Here is a 23341-nt window from a genome sequence, read left to right on the forward strand (position 1 = left end):
TTAAAAGAGGAGCTCACCAGGCCCAGGCCCAGGCATCGGGAGCACATGCTGGGGAAGGGCAGGCTACTCTGGGCTCTGGTCCACCCATCACCAACCTCTGCTTGCTTTTTGTTTACTTTGCTTGTTTACTGCAGAGGTGAGGGGTTGGTATGAGGCGCCTGTGGCGGGACGAGCCAGGCAGGCTCCCGGGACCCCTGGAACTGGAGTCTGGGGGCTTAAACTAAGTGCCACAGGACCTGGAGGGACACAGAACAGGATGTGTGCTACCCAGAGCAGAGGGCAAGAGCTGCAGGCAAAGGTGCACTGCCAGGTTCCAGGGGATAACATGGGCCTCTCCTGAGACAAACTCTCCTTCCCTGACCAAACCGGACATAGGGTCCTGGAGCCTCGATCTTGGCCTTTGATGTCTGTCCTCGGACGGCCCAGTCTTTAGCAAGAATTCTGCTAAGTCATCCCCCCTGCTTGCTCTCTGATCAAATTCCTCAACTCCTCCTTGATGTCTAAGCCCTCAGCCTGTCTTCAGCAAGATCCTGTTGGGCCAGTTTGGCAAGAATGTCCCTGTCCTTGATGTTCCCCCTAGTAACTTTTCATCCCCTGACCCTGTCACTGCTCTTTGGCTGTATTTGCTGCCTTAGGATTTGAGCTCAGCTCCTTCCCCTGCTGCAACAGTACCAAATAAAATCTGTCTCTACCACCTTTCACTGGTGTCCTGCTCTGTTTCTCCCCGACATTTGTCTGCTGGTTGTCTAGGAAATAACCTGACAACATCTGGGTTTACACTGACTAAGCTGGTACCTAGTTCAGTTTGATGTAATAAGACACACAGAGGAATTTTATGTGGTTAGTGTTGCACTGACGGCATATGAACTCAAAGAAGCCAGAACATAACTGCCATCATAATATTAATAGCAACAAAATCAGAAATAGTCACAAAGGCCCAAATCCATTCTGCTGGGGTCAGGTGATGACACCACCTGAATCTCCCACAAATCCAACCCACCTCCTCCCATGGTTTCTGAAACCATTTTGGTGCTCCAGCCCACTGCCTGCTCCGACTGCTGTTGTGCATACAGCAGCCAGATCAATGTGTGAAAACAGAAATCTGAGCAGTTGTCTCCCCGTCTCAAGACATACCCGCATCTTCTGTGGCTGCAGAGAACAGCTGTGGCTGGGCCTCCTCTCACCCCTCCACTGCCCTCCAGACCCCCGTGTCCATCCTGTCCTGGTCCGCACTACCCTCTGCCACAAGGCCCGCCCCTGCTGTTTCTCCATCCCAAATGCCCCCCTCTGTTCACCTAGTTAGCTCCTACCTACCCTACTCACCCGTCAAACCCTCAGACCTCCTCACCAGCTAAACGACCAATACAAATTGGCAGAGTGCCATCGTCCTGTCCTGGGCTCTTCCCTGTTGTGGGATCACTGGGTCCATCTCTGCTGTACCTACTGCATTTCCAGGAGGGCAGGGCTGGGTCTCTGGGCTCACACCAACCCAGCAGAGCATTGCAGAACAGAAGTGCTCGATAAACACAGGCAGACTGCACCCAGGTCCACTCCACACCAAGTATTCCTTCATTTTATACTTTAACTTTTCATTATAGAAAATTCCAAAAAATACGAAGGTAGACAGAATAGTATGATGAACCTCTGTGAAGACGTCACCAGCTTCAACTACTGTCAACTCACAGCCAATAAATACTGTTTCAACCACATCCACACCATTTCCCCCAATGGGACTTAAATTAAACTGTTAATGTTGAGGTCATGGTACAGTCACACAGAGATCCCCTATACTCTTCATCCAGTTTCCCCCAAAGGTAATATCTTACTAAGCTATACCAGGATGGTGATCTTCATACAGTCAAGATAGAGAACATTCCCACCCCACAAGGACCCCTCCACTCCCCCTCCACCTTTACCCCCTCCAAACTCCTAGGAAACACTAATATGTTCTCCATTTCTATAATTTTGCCAGTTAAAGGATAATATGTAAGTGGAACCATACAGGATGTAAACTCGGGGGAATGGCTTTGCTCTGAGGATTCCCCCAGGTGTGGCACCACTGCTGCATCAACATTCTGGCTCCTTTTCATTGCTGAGCTGTGTTCCATGGTGTGGATGGACTGCAGTCTATTTATCCACCTGCTGAAGGACACCCAGGTTGTTTCCAGTTTGGGGCTATTTAGAATAAAGCTGCTATAAACATTTCTGTTCAGGTTTTTGTGTGAGTATAAGTCTGTTTCTTTGGGACAAAACCCCAGGAGTGCAATTGCTGGGTCACATGGTGGTTGCATGTTTAGTTTCTTTAAGAAACTGCCCAACTCTTTCCCAGACAGGCTGCACCATTGTCCGTTCCCACCAGCAGTAAATGAGAGTTCCAGTTTCTCCACATCCTCACCAGCATTTGGTGCTATCACTATTTTTATTTTTCACCTTTCTGACAAGTCTGTAGGGATGTCTCACTGTGGCTTTTATTTGCATTTCACTGAAGGCTAATGATGCTGAACATCTTGTCGTGTGATTATTTGCCACCTGCACATCCTCTTTGGTGAAACGTCTCTTCGTATCTTTTGCCCATTTTCTAATTGGATTGTTTGTTTCTTTACTGCTGAGTATTCACAGTGCAAATATTTACTCCCAGTCTGTAGTTTATCTTTTTATCCTCTTAACATGTTCTTTCCATAGCAAAAATTTTCAGTTTTAATGAAGTCTAATTTATCAATTTTTCCTTTTATGGATCATGCTTTTGGTGCTAATCTAAGAGCCTTTGCCCAGCCTGGACCCCAAATATTTTCTCCTATTTTCTTGGTAAAAGTTTTATAGTTTTCCATTTTCCATTTAAGTTTTTGATCCATTATACATCAATTTTTGTATAAGATGTGAGACTTTGGTTAATGTTCATTTTTTTTTTTTTGCCTGTGGGTGCCACTTGCTCCAGCATTACTTGTTGAAAAGGTTATCTTTCCTTTATTGACTTGTTTTGGCACCTTTTTCAAAAAAAATCAATTGGGCATATTTGTATGAGTCTATTTTGGGGTTTTCTATTGGTTTCTGTGTCTGTCCCTCCACCAACACCACACAGTCTTGGTTACTGTAGCTATATAATTAATCTGGAAATTAGGCAAATCCATTCTTCCCACTTTATTCTTTTTCAAAATTGTCTTAGCTACTCAAGTTCCTTTGCCCTTCCATATAAATTTTAGAATTATCTTGTCTATATCTACAAAAAAAACCTTGTCAGGAATTTGATAGGAATTGTGTTAAAACTATGCATCAATTTGGGAATAAATGACATCTGTACCAGGTTGAGTTTTCCAACCCATGAACATGTCTCTCCATTTATTTAGATATTCTTTTATTTCTTTCATCAACACTGTGTAGTTTTCAGCATATAAGTCTTGTACGTGTTTTGTTAATTTTACATTTTAGTATTTCACTTCTGATCTATTATAAATGACACTGTATTTTTATTTTTTTATTAACTTTTTTTTTGATGTGGACTATTTTTAAAGTCTTTATTGATGCTTCTGTTTTTATGTTTTGGTTTTTTGGCCACGAGGCATGTGGGATCTTAGCTCCCTGACCAAGGATTGAAACTGCACCCCTTGCATTGGGAGGCGGAGTCTTATTAACCACTGGACCACCAGGGAAGTCCCAACACCGTATTTTAAATTCAGGTTTCTACATGTTCGTTGCTACCATATAGAAATATAATTGATTTTTGAGTGCTTATCTTATATCCAACAACCTTGCTGAATTCACTTATTTGTTCTGGGAGGTTTTTTAGTAGATTCCTTAGAATTTTCAACATAGACAATCATGACATCTGCCAAAAGGGACAGTTTTATTTCTTCCCTTCCAATCTGTTATATTTTATTTCCTTCTTTTGCATGGTGCCCCTGTAGAACTTCCAGCATTATGTGGAGTAACAGTCGTGTTAGCTGTAGGGTTTTTGTAGATGCTTTTTATTAGGTTGAGGAAGTTCCCCTCCGTTCTATTTTGCTGGGGTTTTTAGTCATTAATGGGTGTGAATTTTGTCGAATTCTTCTTTTGCATCTATTGATATCATGTGATTTTTCTTCTTTATCCCGATAATACAGTGGATTGCACTGATGGATTTTCAAATATCGAATCAGTCGTGCATTCCTGGAATAAGTCTCACTTGGCCATGGTGTATACTTCTTTTTATATATTACTGAATTCCATTTGCTTCTATTTGGTTAAGCAATTTTGTGTCTATGTTCATAAGGGATAATTAGTCTATAGTTATCTTTTTGCTGTTTTTTGCTGTTGCCTTTGTCTGGTTTTGGTATCAGGGTAACATTACCTTCAAATAATGAATTGGAATGTATTCCCTCCTCATCTATTTTTTGAAAGGGATTATGTAGAATTAGTGTTAATTCTTCATTAAATATTTGGTAGAATTCCCCAGTGAAACCATCTGAGCCTGGAGATTTCTTTTTGGGGAGTTTAATAAATTACCAATTCAATTGCCTTAATAGTTACAGGGTATTCAAATGGTCTGTTTCACATTGTTTACAATTTGTGCTTATCATTAAACACTACATAAGTTGTCTGTATTATTCCCTTACTGTCCTTTTGGCTTCTACAGGGTCTTCAGCAATAGCCCTATTTCATTCTGATATTAGCACACGTGTCTTCCCTCCTTTGTCAGTCTTTCTAGAGGTTTGTCAAGTTCATTGATCTTTTCAAAGAATCAGCTCTTTGGTTTATTTTGTTTCCCTGTTTATAATTGCACTGCTTTCTGCTTATATTTTTAGAAGAGGGGTGAATGTAGTCCCTAAGTGTGAGCCACCACCATCGCTGTGTCTCAGGGGTCAGCCACCACCCACCCCTCGACCGTACACAGCACATGGGGCCCCCAGCCAGTGCTCTGTGTGTGTCTCTGAGCTCTTCCTGGGCTAACGTCCTCAGGGACTGCCGAAATGAAAACATGGAAGACTCGGAAGGTGTTCTTAAGATTAAACAGCTCCAATTTCACGTGTTTGCTTTTAGTATTTGAAATCAAAGCCCTACTTCTTCCAGGCGGACATCTGCACACCAAAGTTCCTTAGACACACTGGCTGCACAGAAGCCTAATCCACACTGGATGTGCAGGGCCACACGGTCACACATGGACATGCTGGCCCATGCAGCCCACATCTGTCCCAGGGCCTGATGCTCCAGGCCGGGATGGTCGTACACAGGGCACGCCGAGCTCGTTCAGCCCCCAGGCCCCTCTCAAGTTCAGGAAGGGCTTGTGATGCTCCACACAATGGCCCTAGCAGCCCACGTTCGGAGCTGTTAGTGAGTCTGAAGGTTGTCTCTGGTACTTTCTTTCCTCGAGCTTATCATCCACCCTCCACTGCTGTCACCAGCATGTTTCCAGTGAACCTGGTCTTGGAGTGGTGGGATCTGACTGAATTCCGTGTCAGAGGGCTGGGCTCTAGCCGGAATCCACTAAATACATTCAAATTAGCCGTTAATCGCGGTCGACTCAGGGAGGAGGGGGCTGTGTGGAAATGGAGGCATGTCCCTCTGCTTCTATCTAAATTATTAAAACATAGAAGAACAGACACACGGCTTCACGTGTGTGAGTCCGTGCATCACATGCACAGGAACACAGGCACTTCTCATGCTGTGCTCCTACATGTACAAACAAATGCACCAACACAGCGCACGTTTCTTCTTACCCTTCATTTCAGTTACATCTGCTAAGAAAGACGTGCAGTTTAATTCTATGCTAAAAGCAAGCATCTACGGTCCTAAAACCATAAAGGAAATTTTGGAAGAAAAATGGCCCTTCTCTTAAATGACACATGGATCTCGTTTTCTCTGGAAAAAGAAGGAAAATGGAGCTAGTTGTCATCACTACAACCTCCCCTGCGTAAGAGGTGGGATTTAAACACAGTGTCTGCTTCCCCCTCCCCCAAAAGTGCATCTAATGAGCAGAAGTGGGAACCCTCACTCAGCTTCCCCAGGGCAGAAAAGCAGCCGCATAAGGAATCCACAATTACAGAGAAGAGCGATTTTAAAGTGTAAGTTCAGCTTGAGCTACATCCCCGCCCCACCTGCCCGGGGCCAGGCCCATCCTGGACTCTCAAGGCTGGTGGGGAATGTCCATACCAGGAAGGGATGCTGAAGAACCCACCACCACTGCGTTAACTCCCTCCCCGGGGCCGGTGCACAGACAAATTCGACCCTGCAAGTATGGCACGTGCCCAGGGAGGAAGCAGACCCGTCCAGAAGCGGCCACTCGCTGGGGAGATCCAGGATGGCGGCCGAGAACATAAGGGGCCAGGACAGGTGTGTGTGAGCAGGCAGCGGGCGAGGGCAGCCGTGCCACTCAGAGCGGGGAGCTCGCTGCTCTCTGTGGCCCCCACTTCCTCTGAAAAGGGGGGGGTTGGGTGTTCCAGTTTCTTCTTTCAACTCCAAGTAATGCCACAAGGAGTTGAAAAGCCCTGATGTTCGGCTGCTGAGAGCACCATGACCCTCCGCATCAACGCTTGATGCGAGCAGAAGAAAATAGAAGCACACCTGCAGGATGCCAGGCAGAGATTCAACACCATTGCTAACCCCAGCGGGCTGCACAGCAGTGTCCCTGCACCTTCCCCAGCCAGAGCCACATTTCTGAGATGTGACACACGTGGAAATATTTCTGCATGAGAGGACATCCAGAGCAGAGGAAAGGAGGTGGGTTTCTTACCGGGAGCTCCTTTGTACAGACCGCTGGGGTTGCCCATCTGCGGCCCGGATGGGCTGAACGGAGGATAACGTGGGCTTCTTGTCACTGGAAGGAGAAAGCAGAGTGACGAGCTGTTCCCTTCTGCTCCCTGAAGGGGTGGCATTGCACACGACGAGCTCTGCTTCTTTCTTACCATATGGCGTTTCTGGAGACACAGGAAATGCTGGTGTGGGAGAGATGGACTCACTGCCACTGCTGGTTGGAGAGAAGATCCTACCGTCGATCACACCCAGGTCTGGGGGATACGTGGTGATCACCGCCTGAAATCGGCAAGGGGGGCTGGTCAGGTGAAGGCCGCTTCCAGACAGCTGGGGGCCCCTGGCACCCACTGAGCCAACCCTCGTCTGAGACTGGGGACAGGAGGCAGCCACGGAAAACTGGAAGAAGCTTCAATAACAGTCAAGGTAGAGGGAAGTGTCTTGTGGTCAACATGACACAGCTCATAAGTGGAGTTAGCAGAGAGTTTGTGCAGCAGAGGGAAAGCGAGCGTTAAGTGAAAAAAGCAGGGTAAACGAATCGTCACCTGTAGTGTGTTCACAGATACATAAAATTCCCAATGAATTAAAAACACAGGCAGAGAAAAGAGGCTGGCAGGACATAGCCCAGATATTAACACTGGTTCTATATGTGTGTGTGTGTGTGTGTGTGTTAAGACTACTGGTGACTTTCTTTTCTCGTCTATTCTGGGTTCCAACTTTTCCACCTTGAGAGTCAATGAAACCCTAATTTCAAAGGGTTCATCGTTTGGGGGTTTGCCAACCTGTCTTACTTCAATTCTGAATAAAAGCCTTAAGTACGCCTCCCCAAAGATGCTCTGTAGATCTCCCCACGGAGCACACATCCACGCTGACCTGCTTTCTTCCTCCCTCTCGGGGATGCCGGGAGGCCTTGGGTTGGGGACTTGGGGTCCTTGGCGATGACTTCTGTTTGCCCTTTGCTGCTGCCGTCCACCCATGGAGCTCTGAGACCTCTACCCTCATGACCCACCTGCACGCTGGGCCCCTCATCCCCATTCTACAGATCAGAACACAGAGGCTCAGATGACCCCAGTGAGTGAGGTGCACGCCTGCACGGCTCTCTCGGGAGAGCGGGGATCCCACCCAGGGTCCCGGCTGATGCACAGCTGGGCTCTCCCCAACACCACCTGCCTTCAGGGAGGAACTTCGTTTGTGAGATGGGGACAAAGGCGGGCGGGGAACTGAAATGGCGATCTGGGACGGGGCTCAGGCCAGGTTCTGGGTGGTGGTGTGTATACCTCTTTGGCGCTGTCTGAAGAGAGAAAAGGCGCCAGGCTTGGGGCCTGTTCCGCGCTGGTAGTCTTTCCCCAGCCACATGTGGAGAAGGCTGGCTGCTCTCCAGCACTGTTGTCATACTGCTCGAGGCTCAGCTTCCGGAACATTCCGCCCAATGGCTCGTCACCTGTTAGGAGAGAGACACGTGGGCTGCAGGCGCTTTCATCATGGAGGAGAGCACTGACCCGCAGTTAAAACTGACATTAAAACTTCTCAGAGGCATTCTTTATTTTATTTTTTCCAGTTCCAGAACATTTTCATCACCCAAGATGAAACCCCATCCAAACCCATTATGGGGAGCGTTCACTCCCCATTCCCGACCCCCAGCTCCTGGCAACCACTAATTTACATTCCGTCTCTATGGATTTGCCTATGCTAGACACTTCATGTACATGGAATCACACACTCCACGTCCTTTGCTGTCTGACGTCTTTCACCCAGCGTGACCCTCTCAAGGCTCATCCTGTTACTGTGTGAACTGGCCGTTGTCCGTGTTCCTGGCTGTTTCTCCCAGCGTCAGCTCCACCAGGGAATCGTGCCTGGCCGGTTCCCCAGGGCCTAGAACAGGGCCCGGCACACAGGAGGTGCTCAGGAAGCATAAGGGACAGAGAAAGGCTGGGACCCAGGATCGAGGCTTCTTTCCCCTGGCTGAGTGAGCAAGAAAGATTCTTGGTGGTGGTCAAGCTTCAAAGAACCCAGGGTGGGCCCCCTGACGGCCGCAGGCCCTGGGACTTAGTCTGAGACCTCCGCCCGCATAATCCACCTTCCCCTTCTCAGGGCATCTGAGGTCAACTTTGGGGTCAGAGTGCCTGCACCTTGCTTTATGACCACCAAGGAGGTAACAACCACTCAGACCAGAGACACAGAAATCTTTCCTTGAGTCACAAACATAAATACATAACCATTTGCCTACACAAACGGTCACCTTCTTGGTATGTTGTCCTGCATCTTTAAAAAAAAATTTTATCCGTTCTTCGTGACCTCTACGAATCATCTATTTGTTTATGCTCAATCCCAGTATACAGGTATAGTGATATCAGAATTGTTAACCTGTACACTTTTTATTTCAAAGTGTCAAAGATACTTTGTATTTCATAGCTGGTCCACACTGGTTGCTCAGGGGAGCCACGGGGGCTGCTGCATGTAGACGTGCGACCGAGGGGCATCCTCAGACTCACGGGGCAGGGAGGAAGCAGCCCCGGCGAGCCGGCCTACTCCCTCCGGAACCGGCTTCTGGGCAGGACAGGCACCAGGACGGCACCCAGGGCTCTGGGATATGACCAGGCTGGGTGTGACCTACAGCATGCCAGAGCTGTGTGCGAGCCCTGTCTGCCCGCCCCCATCAGGGCCAGAGTGGCCTGAAGGCCACACCACCTGCAGAGCTTCAGGGCTGAGTGAGGACCCTACACGTGACAGCTTGACTCTTAACAGCGAGGAATCCTGGGGGGAGAAAAGCTTAATTCAAGCACCAACAGTCAGCATTCACTGTCCCACTGTCCAGTGCAAGAAATGTCACAGATCCTCAGCCCTGCTCCAACCAACTAAGACTCACTTTATGGGGGATGGGGGAGGGGTCGGGGGCTGCAATCGATCTATGGAATCTCACAACTGGTGGTTTGGGAAACCTGCTGCAGGCTGTTAGGATGGCAATGTTTCTATCGATGATGTCCTCTGAAAATTCAGACGTGTTAAGGGTTTTCCCTACAGTTCAGATTTAAGCTGTGTAATCCCTGCAACTGTGACGGTCACGGTGACACTGCATTTAAAGGTGGGGTTTAAATTACCAATGCGCGCGTGGCTCAGCTGGAGAGACTCTGCCCACGGCTGTGAACACGCTGTCACGTGAGCATCCCCGGCAAGCCTCGTGCCCCTCCCTCAGCAGGGCCTTTCAGAAGCTGCGTGGAATTCAAAGGCTGCCGCGTGAAGGGAGCTCCGTCCACAGAGGGAGAACACTCAACAGCTGTGGCCAGTGAGGAGAGGAGTGGGACTCCTTCGAGGGCGCCCCACCTCCAAACCCTCCAGCTTCCCGAGGGCCCCTTCCTCGGACAGAGGCCAGCCAGGCACAGCCCTCTGTGTCACACGGGAGGACGTCTGCTCGGTGCCATTCAGCTGGTGACCCAGCGGGCGAGATCTAAACCGGGTCTCCGAGTGGCCGGCCCCTCCCAGAAGAATCCTTCCACCCCTCTTGACACCCTCCCTCCGTTTCCAACAGCTGCCCGCTAAGACCCGGCCTGGAGGGGCGAGGGGAGAGGGCATTAGGATTTGGGATTTGGAGGCTCATGTCCACCCTCACCAGCTAGAGGATCAGCTGCAGGACATCCTCCAGCCCCCGTTCCATTATGTGAAAAATGAGCACAATGCTTGCCCCCTTTTCTCCCCTGCAGAGAAAAACTGGGGTGAGGATGAAATAAAATGCGTTTAACACATGCACACTGACACAGCGCCAGCGCCATCCTGTGGTCCTCTTCTGGGTCCCTCCTCAGGTTCCCGCCCTCCACGAGACCGGTGCTGCAGGACTGGCCCCTGACAGCCACAGACCTGCCCCTGGATGGGCATCTGGAGCCACCGAGGGAGGGGACGCCGGGAGGCGTGAGGCCGCAGGGAGAGGCTGGCCCCCTGGAGGATCGGGGCCCAGGCACGGGCTCGCGTGCTGTCACCGGGGCAACAAAGGTGCAGAGTGGGGACAAAAGGGGCCCGTGCGAGCCTGGCTGCCCTGAGAGCGGGAGCACCAATGCCCTCCTCCAAGGCTGCAGGGATTACACAGAGCACGGAGCACCTCATCCAAAGAAACGCCTCCACCCAAATCGCGCACTGGGTGCTCAGTGGCCCTTTAACTGACACCTGCAGCCCATCGCAGCCAAGAGATCCAGAGCCCGCACTGCTCCAAAGCCTTCCGGACAAGGGATCTGGGGACAGGAAGACAGCTTCTGTTCAACATGCAGGATAATAAATGGTGTTTTGTGGAAACAACACATTGCCATCACTTCAACACGCTGTGTGACATGAAGCCCCAGAAAGGTGCGGAGAGTGTGGGCATGCTCCCCGACTTCAATGCCCCATGACCTCAGCCCTGTCCTTTGAACCAGAGGGTTCCAGGAACTGAGGCCCCATTCCGTGCACGGCCCTGCATATAAAAACCAGCCAGCACAGCCTTGAGGATGTACTGCAAAGGCCCGGCTATAAAAGCATGTCCAGGGGCTTCCCTGGTGGCACAGCAGTTGAGAGTCCGCCTGCCGATGCAGAGGACGCGGGCTTGTGCCCCGGTCCGGGAAGATCCCACATACCGCGGAGCGGCTGGGCCCGTGAGCCATGGCCGCTGAGCCTGCGCATCCGGAGCCTGTGCTCCGCAACGGGAGAAGCCACAACAGTGAGAGGCCCGCGTACCGAAAAAAAAAAAAAAAAATCTCTCCTGGAAAGTGTTCTTCGTATCAAATACCACCTCGAGTGCCTTCACTGAACCTAAGTAATAGGGCATGTGGTTCAGCAGTTAGGGGTTTCATTCTTCAATAATCATGGATCAATACCTCACTGCTCCCCAGCCTGCAAGAGTGTGGTCACAGGTGGCCACCGAGGGTCTATGCCAGGACGGGCCTGGCCAACGTTGAGAGCAGGGGTCAGGGCACTCACGCAAGCTCCACAGGGGACCCCGTTTCCAGGCTGTGACCTGCACGGAGCATCGCTCTCGCCGCAGAGTGTGTCTTCCCTTCCCAAAGAGGCAAAGATACAGGCACCACGGTCTTCAGAGGCCAGGCCCCCACAGGCGACAGACCCTGCCCTCCTATCAGACTGCGGTGTAGACAGGAGAGTCCCCAGCACCACCCCGACCCCAGGGTGATGTTCCTGAAGAAACGAGGAGGGGTGCATGACGCAGCCGCGGCGCCGGGATATGCCCGCACGTGCCCACCTCTGCCCGGGAGGAAAGCGGGAAGCAGAGCCAGGCTGCCTCACAACAGCCAGGCAGTGTGCTGCGTCGTTTCTGCCGATGAGGAAAATGGGGTCTCGGGTTGAGACCTACCCTATCCCACACAGCAAGCTACAGACAGGGGTTTGGTGCCCGCGGAGCTGACCAAAAACCCCCCACTGCACACTCCACTCCCCCAGGGCTGCTTGTCCTCGCGCACCAGTACCAAGCGAGGGGCGGGTCAGCCAGGAGGTGCCACTGTCCCCTCCCACTTCAAAAAGCCTGCTCGGTGCAGACGGTGGCCCACAGGCCTGGGAGGCACGGCCCACCCACACAGCCAGTGGTGCTGTCGGCACCTCAGTGACTGATAATGGCTAACGCGGACGATGGAAGGGGCACCGGCTGAGACCGGGGACCCTTCCTTCTGCCCATGTGCCAAGGGGCAGTCGACGCCCGCTTTGCTTCTCAAGTCCTCCTACCCCTCAAGTGAATTTCAGATTAACAATGGCTTCTTCCTTACAATCTCTGGAAACGCCCCCTTTGGCATTTGAGTAAAAACACTGGCTTGGGGTGTAGTTCCCAGGGCAGGTGAGCTCAGAGCAGCCTGGACCAAAGGTAGGAGGAGGCGGGTTTTAGAGGCCTTCCTGTCCGAGAATTGTTTGCCTGACGGTGGAAGTGGGGCTGGGCAAAGGGCATCTGACCCCACGCCCACCTGCTGGCAGACGTCGGCTCCCCGGCCCGCTTGGGCAGGCCACCTCTGGCCAAGCACGGAGCAGGTCTGCCTCTGTGCCCACTGGTCGGTCCGACAGATGTCTTGGAGATGAAATGAGGACAACCGTCACCATTGAGCCTGATCCAGGCTCAATGAGATAATGCAGCAAAAGCCAGTGCAGGACACAAACCCACAGCAAGAGCCAAATGTGAAAACTGCAGCCACCAAACACGCCAGTGGAAGATTCATGCAGTCACTGAAAATCCTGTTTGATGGAATGTGAAGGGAGAAAACATGCTAAAACATTACGTGAAAAGAGCAGCGTGGAAAAGTGAGCATGTGGTATTATATCTATGACTTCATTTTGATTTTTAAAAATAAGAAAATGTACCAAAATGTTCACAAGAGGCTGTCTCTGGGTCGTGGAATTCTAGGCACTGTGAATAGTTTTTTAAAAAATATCCATTAGGTTGGCCAAAAAGTTCGTTTGGGTTTTTCCGTAAGATGTTACGGGAAACCGGAACGAACTTTTTGGTCAACCCAACATACCTTCCAAAGTTTTCACTAATAATAGGTCTTACTTTTAAAATCAGGAAAACAAGATCCAGATCATCTTTAAGAAGGATAAGTTTTCTTTACACTTTGTAGAACTCTGAGTTGGCCTCACAGACGTTCCCAAGTCCTTCTCTATTACTTCTAATTCTAGTAGAACTAACTCTGTACTCGTACAGGCACACCTCATTTTACTGCACTTCACAGATACTGTTTCTTACAAATTGAAGGCTTGTGTCAATCCTGCACCAAACAAGTCTATCGGCACCATTTTTCCACGGCATTTGTTCACTTCATGTCTCTGTGTCACATTTTGGTAATTCTCACAATACTTGAAACTTTTTCATTATTATTATATTTGCTATGGTAACTTGTAATCAGTGGTCTATGATATTACTACTGTAATTACTTTTTTTTGTTTTGTATTTTGAAATTAAGGTATGCATATATATTTTTAGACATAATGCTATTGTACACTTAATAGACTACAGGATGGTGTAAACATAACTTTTATACGCACTGGGAAACCAGAAAAATCTGTCTGAGTCACTTTATTGAGACGATATTTGTTTTATGATGATGGTCTGGAGCCCAACCTGCAATATGCCTGAGGTTTGTGCCCGTATTTAGTTTCTATGTGAAGATCCACAAATACAAACGTGTTTGGTGTTTGATTAACCTATCATTCTGACCAGTCTGCCGTGTGTGATGGCTGGATCTTCTCATCAGATACAGAGACAATCCTATGGGAGGTGGCTTTCTGCACCAATAAGCTCAGAGGAGCTGTACAAGTTACCTTAATTTAAAGAGAGCAGGACTAGGGTGTCCGCGAGGTTGGGATGTGAGCACCGCTGGGCGGGGGCCCCCACCCCTTGGGTCATCCAACAATGGCCAGATGCAGGCTGCCCACCCTCCCAAGGGAGGGCCTTGATTCCATTTCACTTGACAAGTTGAACTGTATTCAAGAATCCACTCCATAAATCCGGCCATGACCATATTTTTCCTTCTCAGTAGAGAAATCAGATCCAAGAAAAGAGGAAGCAGGAGACTGAATGAAAGGAGGACAGCGTCGCTGCACTAAAGCCCTGTGCCTGTGCCGGCTGGGACCCTGCAGGTGGCTCGGCAAACTGCCCCCTCCCACGGGCCTTCCTCAGGCAAAGGGTAGCTGGAGCCGGTGCCCCTGCCCCTGCCCTGCTCGGCCCAGGTGCGGCCACTAGAAAACGCCCCAGGACACCACCGCCCTCCAAGTCACAGAAGCGGCAGGGTTCCGTGCAGAAGTCGTGGCAACCTAGGACCACAGAGTTACCGACAATCTCCAGTGACCCACACGTCCCTGCACGAGCCCCACTCACGTTCCCGGCTGCGGTCTCCGTGGAGGGTCGGTGTGGGAGCGGCTCTTCCTGTACAGAATGCTGCCTGCCAGTCTCGTGCTCGGGGTCTGCTTTTTTCCGCCAACACGTGGCATTGTGACGTGGCCTGCAATGGCCACACAACCAGACACGGCCCACTCCTGGCCAGTCCCTACACTGGTCTTCAGACCCCTCTCCTTTCCTCCTGTCACCGGACACGATGCACTCCAGGCCTCGGGACCCACCTACCCAGGCTGGAAAGGGGGGCAGGTGTCCCCAGGTGTCCCCTCACTGCCACTCCCAAAGACCTGAGAATCTCAGCATTTTAACAATTCACTTCACCAGCTTCACAGGTGGAGCTGGGGTCAAGGACACGTGCTGGGCCAGAGGGCATCCGGCTTTTCGGGGCGCTGCCTCAGCCCAAGACAGGCTTGGGGGGTGGGGCTGAGCTTCCCTATGGGACGCAGGAGCTCACTGAGCCTGAGAGACAAGCAAGGCTTGGTCATTCGGTCATTCAGGCCACTCGTACGGATGGAGCCCTGCTGAGATCGGGGGCGGGTACTGCAACCTTACACGGGTCACCACAAGAGAGTGGCATGGGGTCAGTGAGGGAAAGTTCAGGGGTGCTGAGGAGAGCCAGTCCTCATACAGGGGCACCCGGATGCCCCCACTAAGCCCTGGAGACGTGGGGTTTTCAGGCCAAGACTGCGGGGTGCCCGTCAAGCACTTAGCACCTAGCACTGAATTCAGCCTAATTAGGGAGGTGGGTGGCATTGTGGTCGCCAGTTTACCCGTGAGCCAACAGAGGTGCAAGCGGCGACTTTCTCAGACGACTAGAAAACTGTAAAAATACTAGAAAACTGGATTTTACAAAGCCAGGAGCCCCTTGGCTACTCTGCACCGAAATACGGTGAACTCCCAGTTATGCAACAGAGTGCAGACACATGGTCGTAGGTAACTCAGAGCACACTTGTATTTTCCTTGCACTGTGCTAGGGCAGATTCAGATTTATCCGGGCGACTATCTGATCCTATATAAAGAGGAACTTGAGAAGCAGCGAGGTGGGGTCATAGCACCCACTCTGCCTGCCCAAATAAAGCTTGCACTTGCGGCAGGGCCAGCACAGGGAGTCACTGCCCAGACCTCTGGCACAGGACACCCGCCTGTCCTTGAAGCTCTACAGCAGGGGGAAGTTCTCCTGCCTCACCAAACAGTGGGTCAGCCTCCAGGTGATTTGGACACAGGCGCAAGACAGAACACAAATGTGAAACAGTGATTCTCAAACGTGGCCGCACATCAGAATCACACTAAAAATGCTGACTCTCGGGCCTCACCCCTTCCCTGTGAAGTCACAACCCGCGGGAGTGAGGCCCAGGTGTCAGCATTTTTTTTAAAACTCTCACGTTTCCAATACACAGACAAGGTTGAGAACCAGGGCTGGTCTCAACCCTGGATTCACACTGGAGTTACACAAGTGGGGAGCATTTAGAAGAATTCTGACCCCCGAGCCACAACCCAGGCCAATTCAACCAGGCCTTTTGGAGGCGGAAGCTGCGTGGGCACTCTCAGCACCTGCGTTTTGTCAAGTTCCCGGGTGAGCGCACTGTGCAGCCAGGTGGCAAACGCCTGCTCTGACAATTAGGTGGAAACTCATGAGCTCCTAGAAGACGACCTTCATCTTCTATCTGGGCCACTGCAAAGTGAAGCACCCTTAAGCTATTTATTTATCTTTATACGATCATATAAGAATGAAGCCTGCATCATCAGGCTTGCACGGATGGGTTCTGGAATCTCCCTCGAATTCCTAGGAGCAAAAACAATCACCAAGGATTCGTTTGGATTACTTGGCTCCAGAGTTAGTTTGAGGCCTCCTGACTTCAGCTCATTCAAATAAACATGTGCATCCTCTAGAGAGAGAGTGGAAAAGGGAAAACGACAACAAAAAGCCCAAAAACTCTTCCCAGCTTAAATGTTCCCAGGATGACTTAAGGAGATTTTCCTCCCTTAAGCTGAAATAGGGATTGATTCACCAGCAGGGTATATTCTTGAAGAGCTGGGTGACATCTGCTGGAAATCCCTAGTCAGAGTGCAGAATGACGTTGAAGACCTCGGCAGGAGCAGTCGTTCCCTCTGGGGTGCCCTCTCTGACCCGACCGACCCCAGAGCCTTAGGAAAGCGAACAGGAATGAGACCAGCGGGCTCCAGCAAAAGCACACCAAGAGGCCAAGTAAAAAAGCCTACCTTTCGGGCTTCCCTGGTGGCGCAGTGGTTGGGAGTCCGTCTGCCGATGCAAGGGACACGGGTTCGTGCCCGGGTCCATGAGGATCCCACATGCCGCGGAGCGGCTGGGCCCGTGAGCCATGGCCGCTGTGCCTGCACGTCTGGAGCCTGTGCTCCACAACAGGAGAGGCCACAACGGTGAGAGGCCCACGTACCGCAAAAAAAAAAAAAAAAAGCCTACCTTTTGGATTGCGAAAGTGAAAACCCTTTCCACTGGGGAACTCCAAAGTGCTTGGTTAGGTGGTAGCATTGCCTCTAGAATGACATATTTAAAAGGGAAAGATTGTGGCCAAAAAGCTAGGAAGCATACCCTTCTAGTATAAGAAATTTCAGGAATACGCTCATGTTTTACTCAAAGTAAGCTTGTAATTTAAAGCACAGATGTAAAAAGCCGCACAGCAACCAAAAGGCAAGGTCACTACTGGCCTCCGGGGGTCTCCAAAGCGGGCTTTCAAACATCTGAGGGGGCAGCTCCTTGGCAAAGTAACAAAAGAATTGCCACGTGGTCCAGCAGTTCCACTCCTGGGTATTACCCCAAAGAACTGAAAACAGGGGTTCAAACGAATACTTGCACGTGAACGTTCACAGCAGCTCTATTCACAATCACCAAAAGGTCACCATCCAGCCATGACTGGATAAGCACAGTGTGGGCTGTCCATGCAGTCGAATATCACTCAGCCTTAAGCCTGCAAAACCTTATGCTGAGTGAAAGAGGCCCGACTCAAAAGGCCACATATCATACAATTCCATTTATGCGAAATGTCCAGAAGAGGCAAAGCCCTAGAGACAGAAAACAGATTAGGGGCTGCCAGGGGCTGGGGGAGTGTGGAATGGGGGTGACTGACCATGGGTACAGATTTCCTTTTGAAATAACAAAAGTGCTCTGGAGCTAGACAATGGTAATGGTTGTACAACATTGTGAAGGTACTTAATGCCACTTAATTGTACATTTTTAAATGGTTAAAATGGTAAATTTTACATTAGGTGCATTTTCCCCCAATAAAAAAGATCTGAGGGGGTGATTTCTGTTTCCTAGGCTGGCCTGCCCAAGGGTTTTCACCTTGAGATGCACGTTATTTTATTTTAAATTGCTTTCTTTTTATTTATCCTTTAACACGAGTGTTAGGGTGTTACATAGGTTTTTTTAAATTATGTGTTTAAGTAGTTTGCATCAGCTATGACTGATCTCAGGGTAGTGAAGATGGCATCAGAAAACAGATGTTCTAAAAATAGAACCATGGGCTTGAGGGGTTGAGAACCACAGCTGCAGGCTGGCCCAGGCGGTCCAGAGCAGGCAGGAGAGGCCGCAACTCCAGGCCTCTCAGGGACGTCGGGAGACGCCCGTCAAAGTGACCACGTGGGGCACCCGAATCTGCCTGTTTGTGTGGTGAGGGTCGCTGCAGCAAAAGGAACTGATTCATCAACTCTCAGATTTATAATGTGCCTTTTTTTTTAACTTATTGATTTTTATTTATTTTTGGCTGCACTGGGTCTTCATTGCTGCTGCACGGGCTTTCTCTAGTTGTGGCGAGCGGGGGCTGCTCTTTGTTGCAGCGTGCAGGCTTCTCTTGTTGCGGAGCATGGCCTCTAGGCACGTGGACTTCAGTAGTTGTGGCACGTGGGCTTCAGTAGTTGTGGCGCACAGGCTCAGTAGTTGCAGCGCAGGGGCTTAGTTGCTCCACGGCATGTGGGATCTTCCCGGACCAGGGCTCAAACCCGTGTCCCCTGAATTGGCAGGCGGATTCTTAACCACTGAGCCACCAGGGAAGCCTTATAATGTGCTTTTATGCAATGAAAGAAAGTAGTTGCAACAACAGCTTCCAGCAGTGACCGTGCATTTCTCGCTCTGAAGTCTTTTCCAAACTAGAAGCATGCAGAGCTCCCCGCAGCACAACAAGCCGACTCCATCACTAACTGTGCGCTTGCGGGCATCGGTCCATCCACCACTATTCATGGTCCTAAAGCATCAGTTTGAAGGGGCATGGCCCGTCCTGACCCCTGGGCAGGAACCCCTTTTTGGTGGTCTCTCATGGCACATGAATACCCTGCCTGCCGTTCACCTCCAGTGACAGGACCTCACTGGTGGAGAAAGCCCAGTTTCACCTGTGGCAGCAAACGGAGAGCAAGCGTCCACAGGAACATCACCAGAAGCCCTTGGCCTGGGCTCATGGCCCTCGCTCCACAGTCTCCTTTATCCTGGTTCCCTGGTGGGCCTGGGGAGGAGGAAATCCGCCCCCCGCACTGTAATTCTTGGCTCCTCCTGCTTTCCAGGAGCTCATGAGTGGGGTGGGGGGGGTGATGGAAAAGCAAAGGCACAGTCACAGGCCAGTGTTGTCCAGGGAGGTGGGGGGAGCCCTGGGCACATGGGGAAGTGACAGTGGTCAGGGAAGCATTTCAGGGAGAATGTGACCCTGGGCTGACCTATGACAACCCAGAGAGCCCGTGACAGGTGGAGGTCACTGAATGAGAGGCCAGGCCTCCTCGGGCTCCCTGAAGGAAGCACTGTGCCTCGTGTTCCCAGCCGCTGGCTCCTGTGTGTCCCGAGGGCAGGAGGCATCGTGCAGCTGTACTGAGACTGGTCAGCATTAAACACAGCCTGAAACCACACGCTCTAACTCAGGTTCAAAACAGCATCCAGAGTTGTCATGGTGACACCGATGGGATTCCGCGTGCCTTTGCTCACCGCCTGGCTCAGTGGGTACAGGCCTGATTGGGCAGCTGAGAGGAATAGTGGGTTTCAGGGGACAGTGAGTGGGCAGGTGTGAAGTTAGAGTTAAATTAGCCAAGCTCAGGGACCATGATCAGAGTGGGCAGCCAGAAACTCTAACCACGAACCCCTTCCAGAAGTGTGTGGTCAGGACCCTATGCATGGAAGGAAGGAGGGGAAAGAGAGGGAAGTGGCGGCTGGGAGACAGTGTCAGGCAGACACCCACAGAGGAGTCCATGACTTTGAGTGACTCCAAGGGATGCAAAGATGCATATACAAAGCAGATCAATTAAGAAATTATTCTAAGCTTTAAAAATGTACTCCCGGGCTTCCCTGGTGGCGCAGTGTTTGAGGGTCCACCTGCCGATGCAGGGGACACGGGTTCGTGCCCCGGTCCGGGAAGATCCCACATGCGGCGGAGGGGCTGGGCCCGTGAGCCATGGCCGCTAAGCCCGCGCATCCGGAGCCTGTGCTCCGCTACGGGAGAGGCCACAGCAGTGAGAGGCCCACGTACAGCAAAAAAAAAAAAAAAAAAAAAAAAAAAAAAAAGTGTACTCGCTTTTTTTGTGTTAAAAAACACATAGCATTACGTTTACCACCCTGACCATTTTTAAGTGCACGGTTCAATAATGTTAAGCATATTCAGATTGTTCTGCAACAGATCTCTGTAACTTTCTCATCTCACAATACTGAATGGAAAATGACTCAACTGAAGGAGTATGGACACATTTCCTTAAGCTCTACTCTGCTAGAGCTTTTCAGACGACATGAGTGAACCCAAACCCAGACTGCATTAGACCTGTGAGCGTAACACCCGCCATCTAAAGGTTTGTCTATGGCCAGGCCACCCTCACCGTTTGAAACCCACCGAAAGAGAACCAAAACGTAGTTCCAGGGAGTTCACACTTTATGTTTCCCAGAGGAAACCAGTGGAGATCATCCTTCACTCTCTTATTACTGAGGTCGCCTGCAGCTGCCAAGGGTGGGACAAGCCCTCTCCTGCCAAGGACACAGAGCTGCTGGCCCCACACGCTCTGCTGCCGGCTCCTGCAGGGACGCCAGGGCCTGCTCCCTGGACACAGGAGCACCCCCTGACCTGAAAACAGTCATCTTGTCTTGGAAGGGCGGCACGGAAAGGCCTGAGGGTGGAGAGAAAAGACCTGAGCCCTCGCTCTCTGCTCACCATGTCCCCAGACCACAGTCTGCAGCAGGTTCTGACCCTGATCCGGGACCCTCTTCCGGGAAAGAACTAAGAACTAACACAGGCTGGCCACGCAGGAAGAGCCCATGGGCCAAGTCTGAGCCTCCGTCACCCGCCCTTTCTGACCTCGAGCTTCCTCTCTGTGACTGGACGTCATCCTCCATCTCATCCGACCAGAGGAACCAGTAGTGCCTTGAGCACGGGCGATGCTGGCGGAGACTTCTTGGTTTTGTGGAGCCCAGCTTCTCCTGGAAGCACGGGGGCTGCCCCAGAGCCTCAGACGTGGAGGAGGAGCCTCGCAGCCCCTGGCCGGGGTCCATGGCGGCCTGAATCCTCTGCCGTGGGTGACGCCGGGGTCAGCCTGAGATGCCCTCCCCAGCCGTCAGAATCTGCGGCCTCGGGGAACAGCGGAAATCCTGAGGGCAGGCACTCTGTCTCATGACGGACGTGGGCAGGGTCCACGCTCACCCCTCCTTCCCTCTTCTCCGTGCACCTGGATTCCCGGTCCTCGAACACACCTGCACTTCCGCACACCTGGGCCCTGCCTCTCTCCAGCATCTGCACAGCCTCCACGGAACTTCCTCCTGGAAAGGCCCCGCTCTCTTCTCCCCGATGCTCCTGGCTCTCCTGTCATGCCCCTGTGGGCTCGTGCCGCTGCGGCTCCCGCCCGCGCTCAGGGACCCTACACTCACGGTGTGGACCCACGTCTGAGGATCTCAGGTTCTCACACTGGATCCCTTTGGTTTGGGTTTAACATATAATATTTTTAAAATAAATTTATTTATTTGTTTGTTTTTATTTTTGGCTCTTTGTGGCGGTGCGCGGGCTTCTCATTGCGGTGGCTTCTCTTGTTGTGGTGCATGGGCTCTAGGCGTGAGGGCTCAGTAGTTGCGGCACACGGGCTTAGATGTTCCGCGGTATGTGGGAATCTTCCCAGACCAGGGCTCGAACCCGTGTCCCCTGCATTGGCAGGCGGATTCTTAAACACTGTGCCACTAGGGAAGCCCCTTTAACATGTAATTTAAATTGGCAGGCTTTCCACTATCAATTACTGAAAGTTGATACTTATTGTGAATTTCCTTCAGCATAAATGAGTCCTCACGGAGCACTCATGCAGGGACGTCTGTGTCTGTCTGCAGAAGCACATGAGGAGCACGGGCACAGTGTCCCAGTGCCATCTGCAAGCAGAACACAGGGTCTGCCAGGGCCTGACAATTGCGGGTTGGGGGTTGATGTACCATGACTAAAATATTTTGACAACAGGAAACAAGGAGCCCATAGGTATGAGGAGAACAGAGCTGGCTTCATGCCATCCATGGAATCATAAACTTCACAGATTGAGTCATTTCTTTTGTTACTTGGGTACTATCAGTTGAAATCTCCCCTCATTTAAAAAATGTGATCCAAGAAACCCACCGTTGAGCAGGGCTTCAGTGCAGCTGGCCCAGCATGAGGCCACAGCAGCGCCCAGACGTGCTGTGGCTGAAGCACGGTCTGGTGTCAGCCCAGAGCAGGGGAGCTGCAGAGGTGCTGAGCGCCTACAGGGAGTGAAACGCCGCCACATCTCACCCCCATTTTACAAGGTCTCCCAGGGCTTTCTGAGACCCCACCTCTGAGGGGCCACTCTCGCCTCATGGGTGGGGACTGGCGCCCTACATTGCCCGTGATAAACCTCGCTAAGGTCCCCGTGTCAATTCAGCAGAGACACATGGGTCTTTGGAGGGTCACCTGCATTTCCACCAGCACCAGATCCCCTCTATTTACAAACATTCCCATGTGTCAGTAAACAAAATGAGTAAGTCACTGGCACTGCCCTCCAGGGGTTTCGATCTGGTGGCAAAAACTGAGTTTAGTGGAATAAGGGCTCAGCCATGAGATGCATAGTGAGACAGATGGAGGTTTTTTACACATTTTGGTGGGCATAAAGGTCAGGCGTGATGCAGGCAAGCTTCAACATAGCACCTGGAATGGGGCAGGAGCTGTGTGGCAGTGCTCACTATCATCTTTACCATCACCATCACCACCACCATCACCACCATCATCATCATCACCACCATCATCATCACCATGACCACCATCATCACCATCACCATCATCACCACCATCATCACCATCATCACCATCACCACCACCATCACCACCATCATGATCATCACCACCACCGTCACCACCACCACCGTCACCACCATCATCACCATCACCATCATCACCACCAACACCACCATCACCACCATCATCACCATCATCACCATCACCACCACCATCACCACCATCATGATCATCACCACCACCGTCACCACCATCACCGTCACCACCATCATCACCATCACCACCACCATCACCATCACCATCATCACCACCACCACCATCACCCTCACCACCACCACCACCATCACCACCATTATTATCCCTACAACCATCACCATCCTCACCATTATTATTATTGTGCTGATAGCAAGTAGACTTTCTCAGAAAATGCTTAGCCTTCACATATAATTTTCATCTCAGAAATAACCAGAGGCACAGTGGGCATGCTGCTGCCTGTAGAGCTGGTGCAATGTGAGCTGTGCAGGACATGCAGCAGTCCCCAGAAGGAGCTCCAGGT

At 51.1% G+C, this 23341-nt stretch overlaps 1 protein-coding gene across 12 annotated transcripts in view; it reads right to left on the bottom strand.

The window, feature by feature from the left end:
- TNS3 (tensin 3) overlaps positions 1-23341 on the bottom strand; it is a 243498-nt gene that overhangs the window by 49110 nt on the left and 171047 nt on the right. For all 12 annotated transcript variants that reach the window (XM_082632029.1, XM_082632034.1, XM_082632031.1 and 9 more), the window contains 3 exons: positions 7998-8161; positions 6876-7002; positions 6704-6787 (listed from right to left, as the gene is read on the bottom strand). In XM_082632029.1, coding sequence (XP_082488155.1) covers positions 6704-6787; positions 6876-7002; positions 7998-8161 — 375 coding nt within the window. The remainder of the gene's footprint in view (positions 1-6703; positions 6788-6875; positions 7003-7997; positions 8162-23341) is intronic.

This window comes from Mesoplodon mirus (genome assembly GCF_964341445.2).
Source record: "Mesoplodon mirus genome assembly, chromosome: 9".
NCBI classification, from domain to species: Eukaryota; Metazoa; Chordata; class Mammalia; order Artiodactyla; family Ziphiidae; genus Mesoplodon; species Mesoplodon mirus.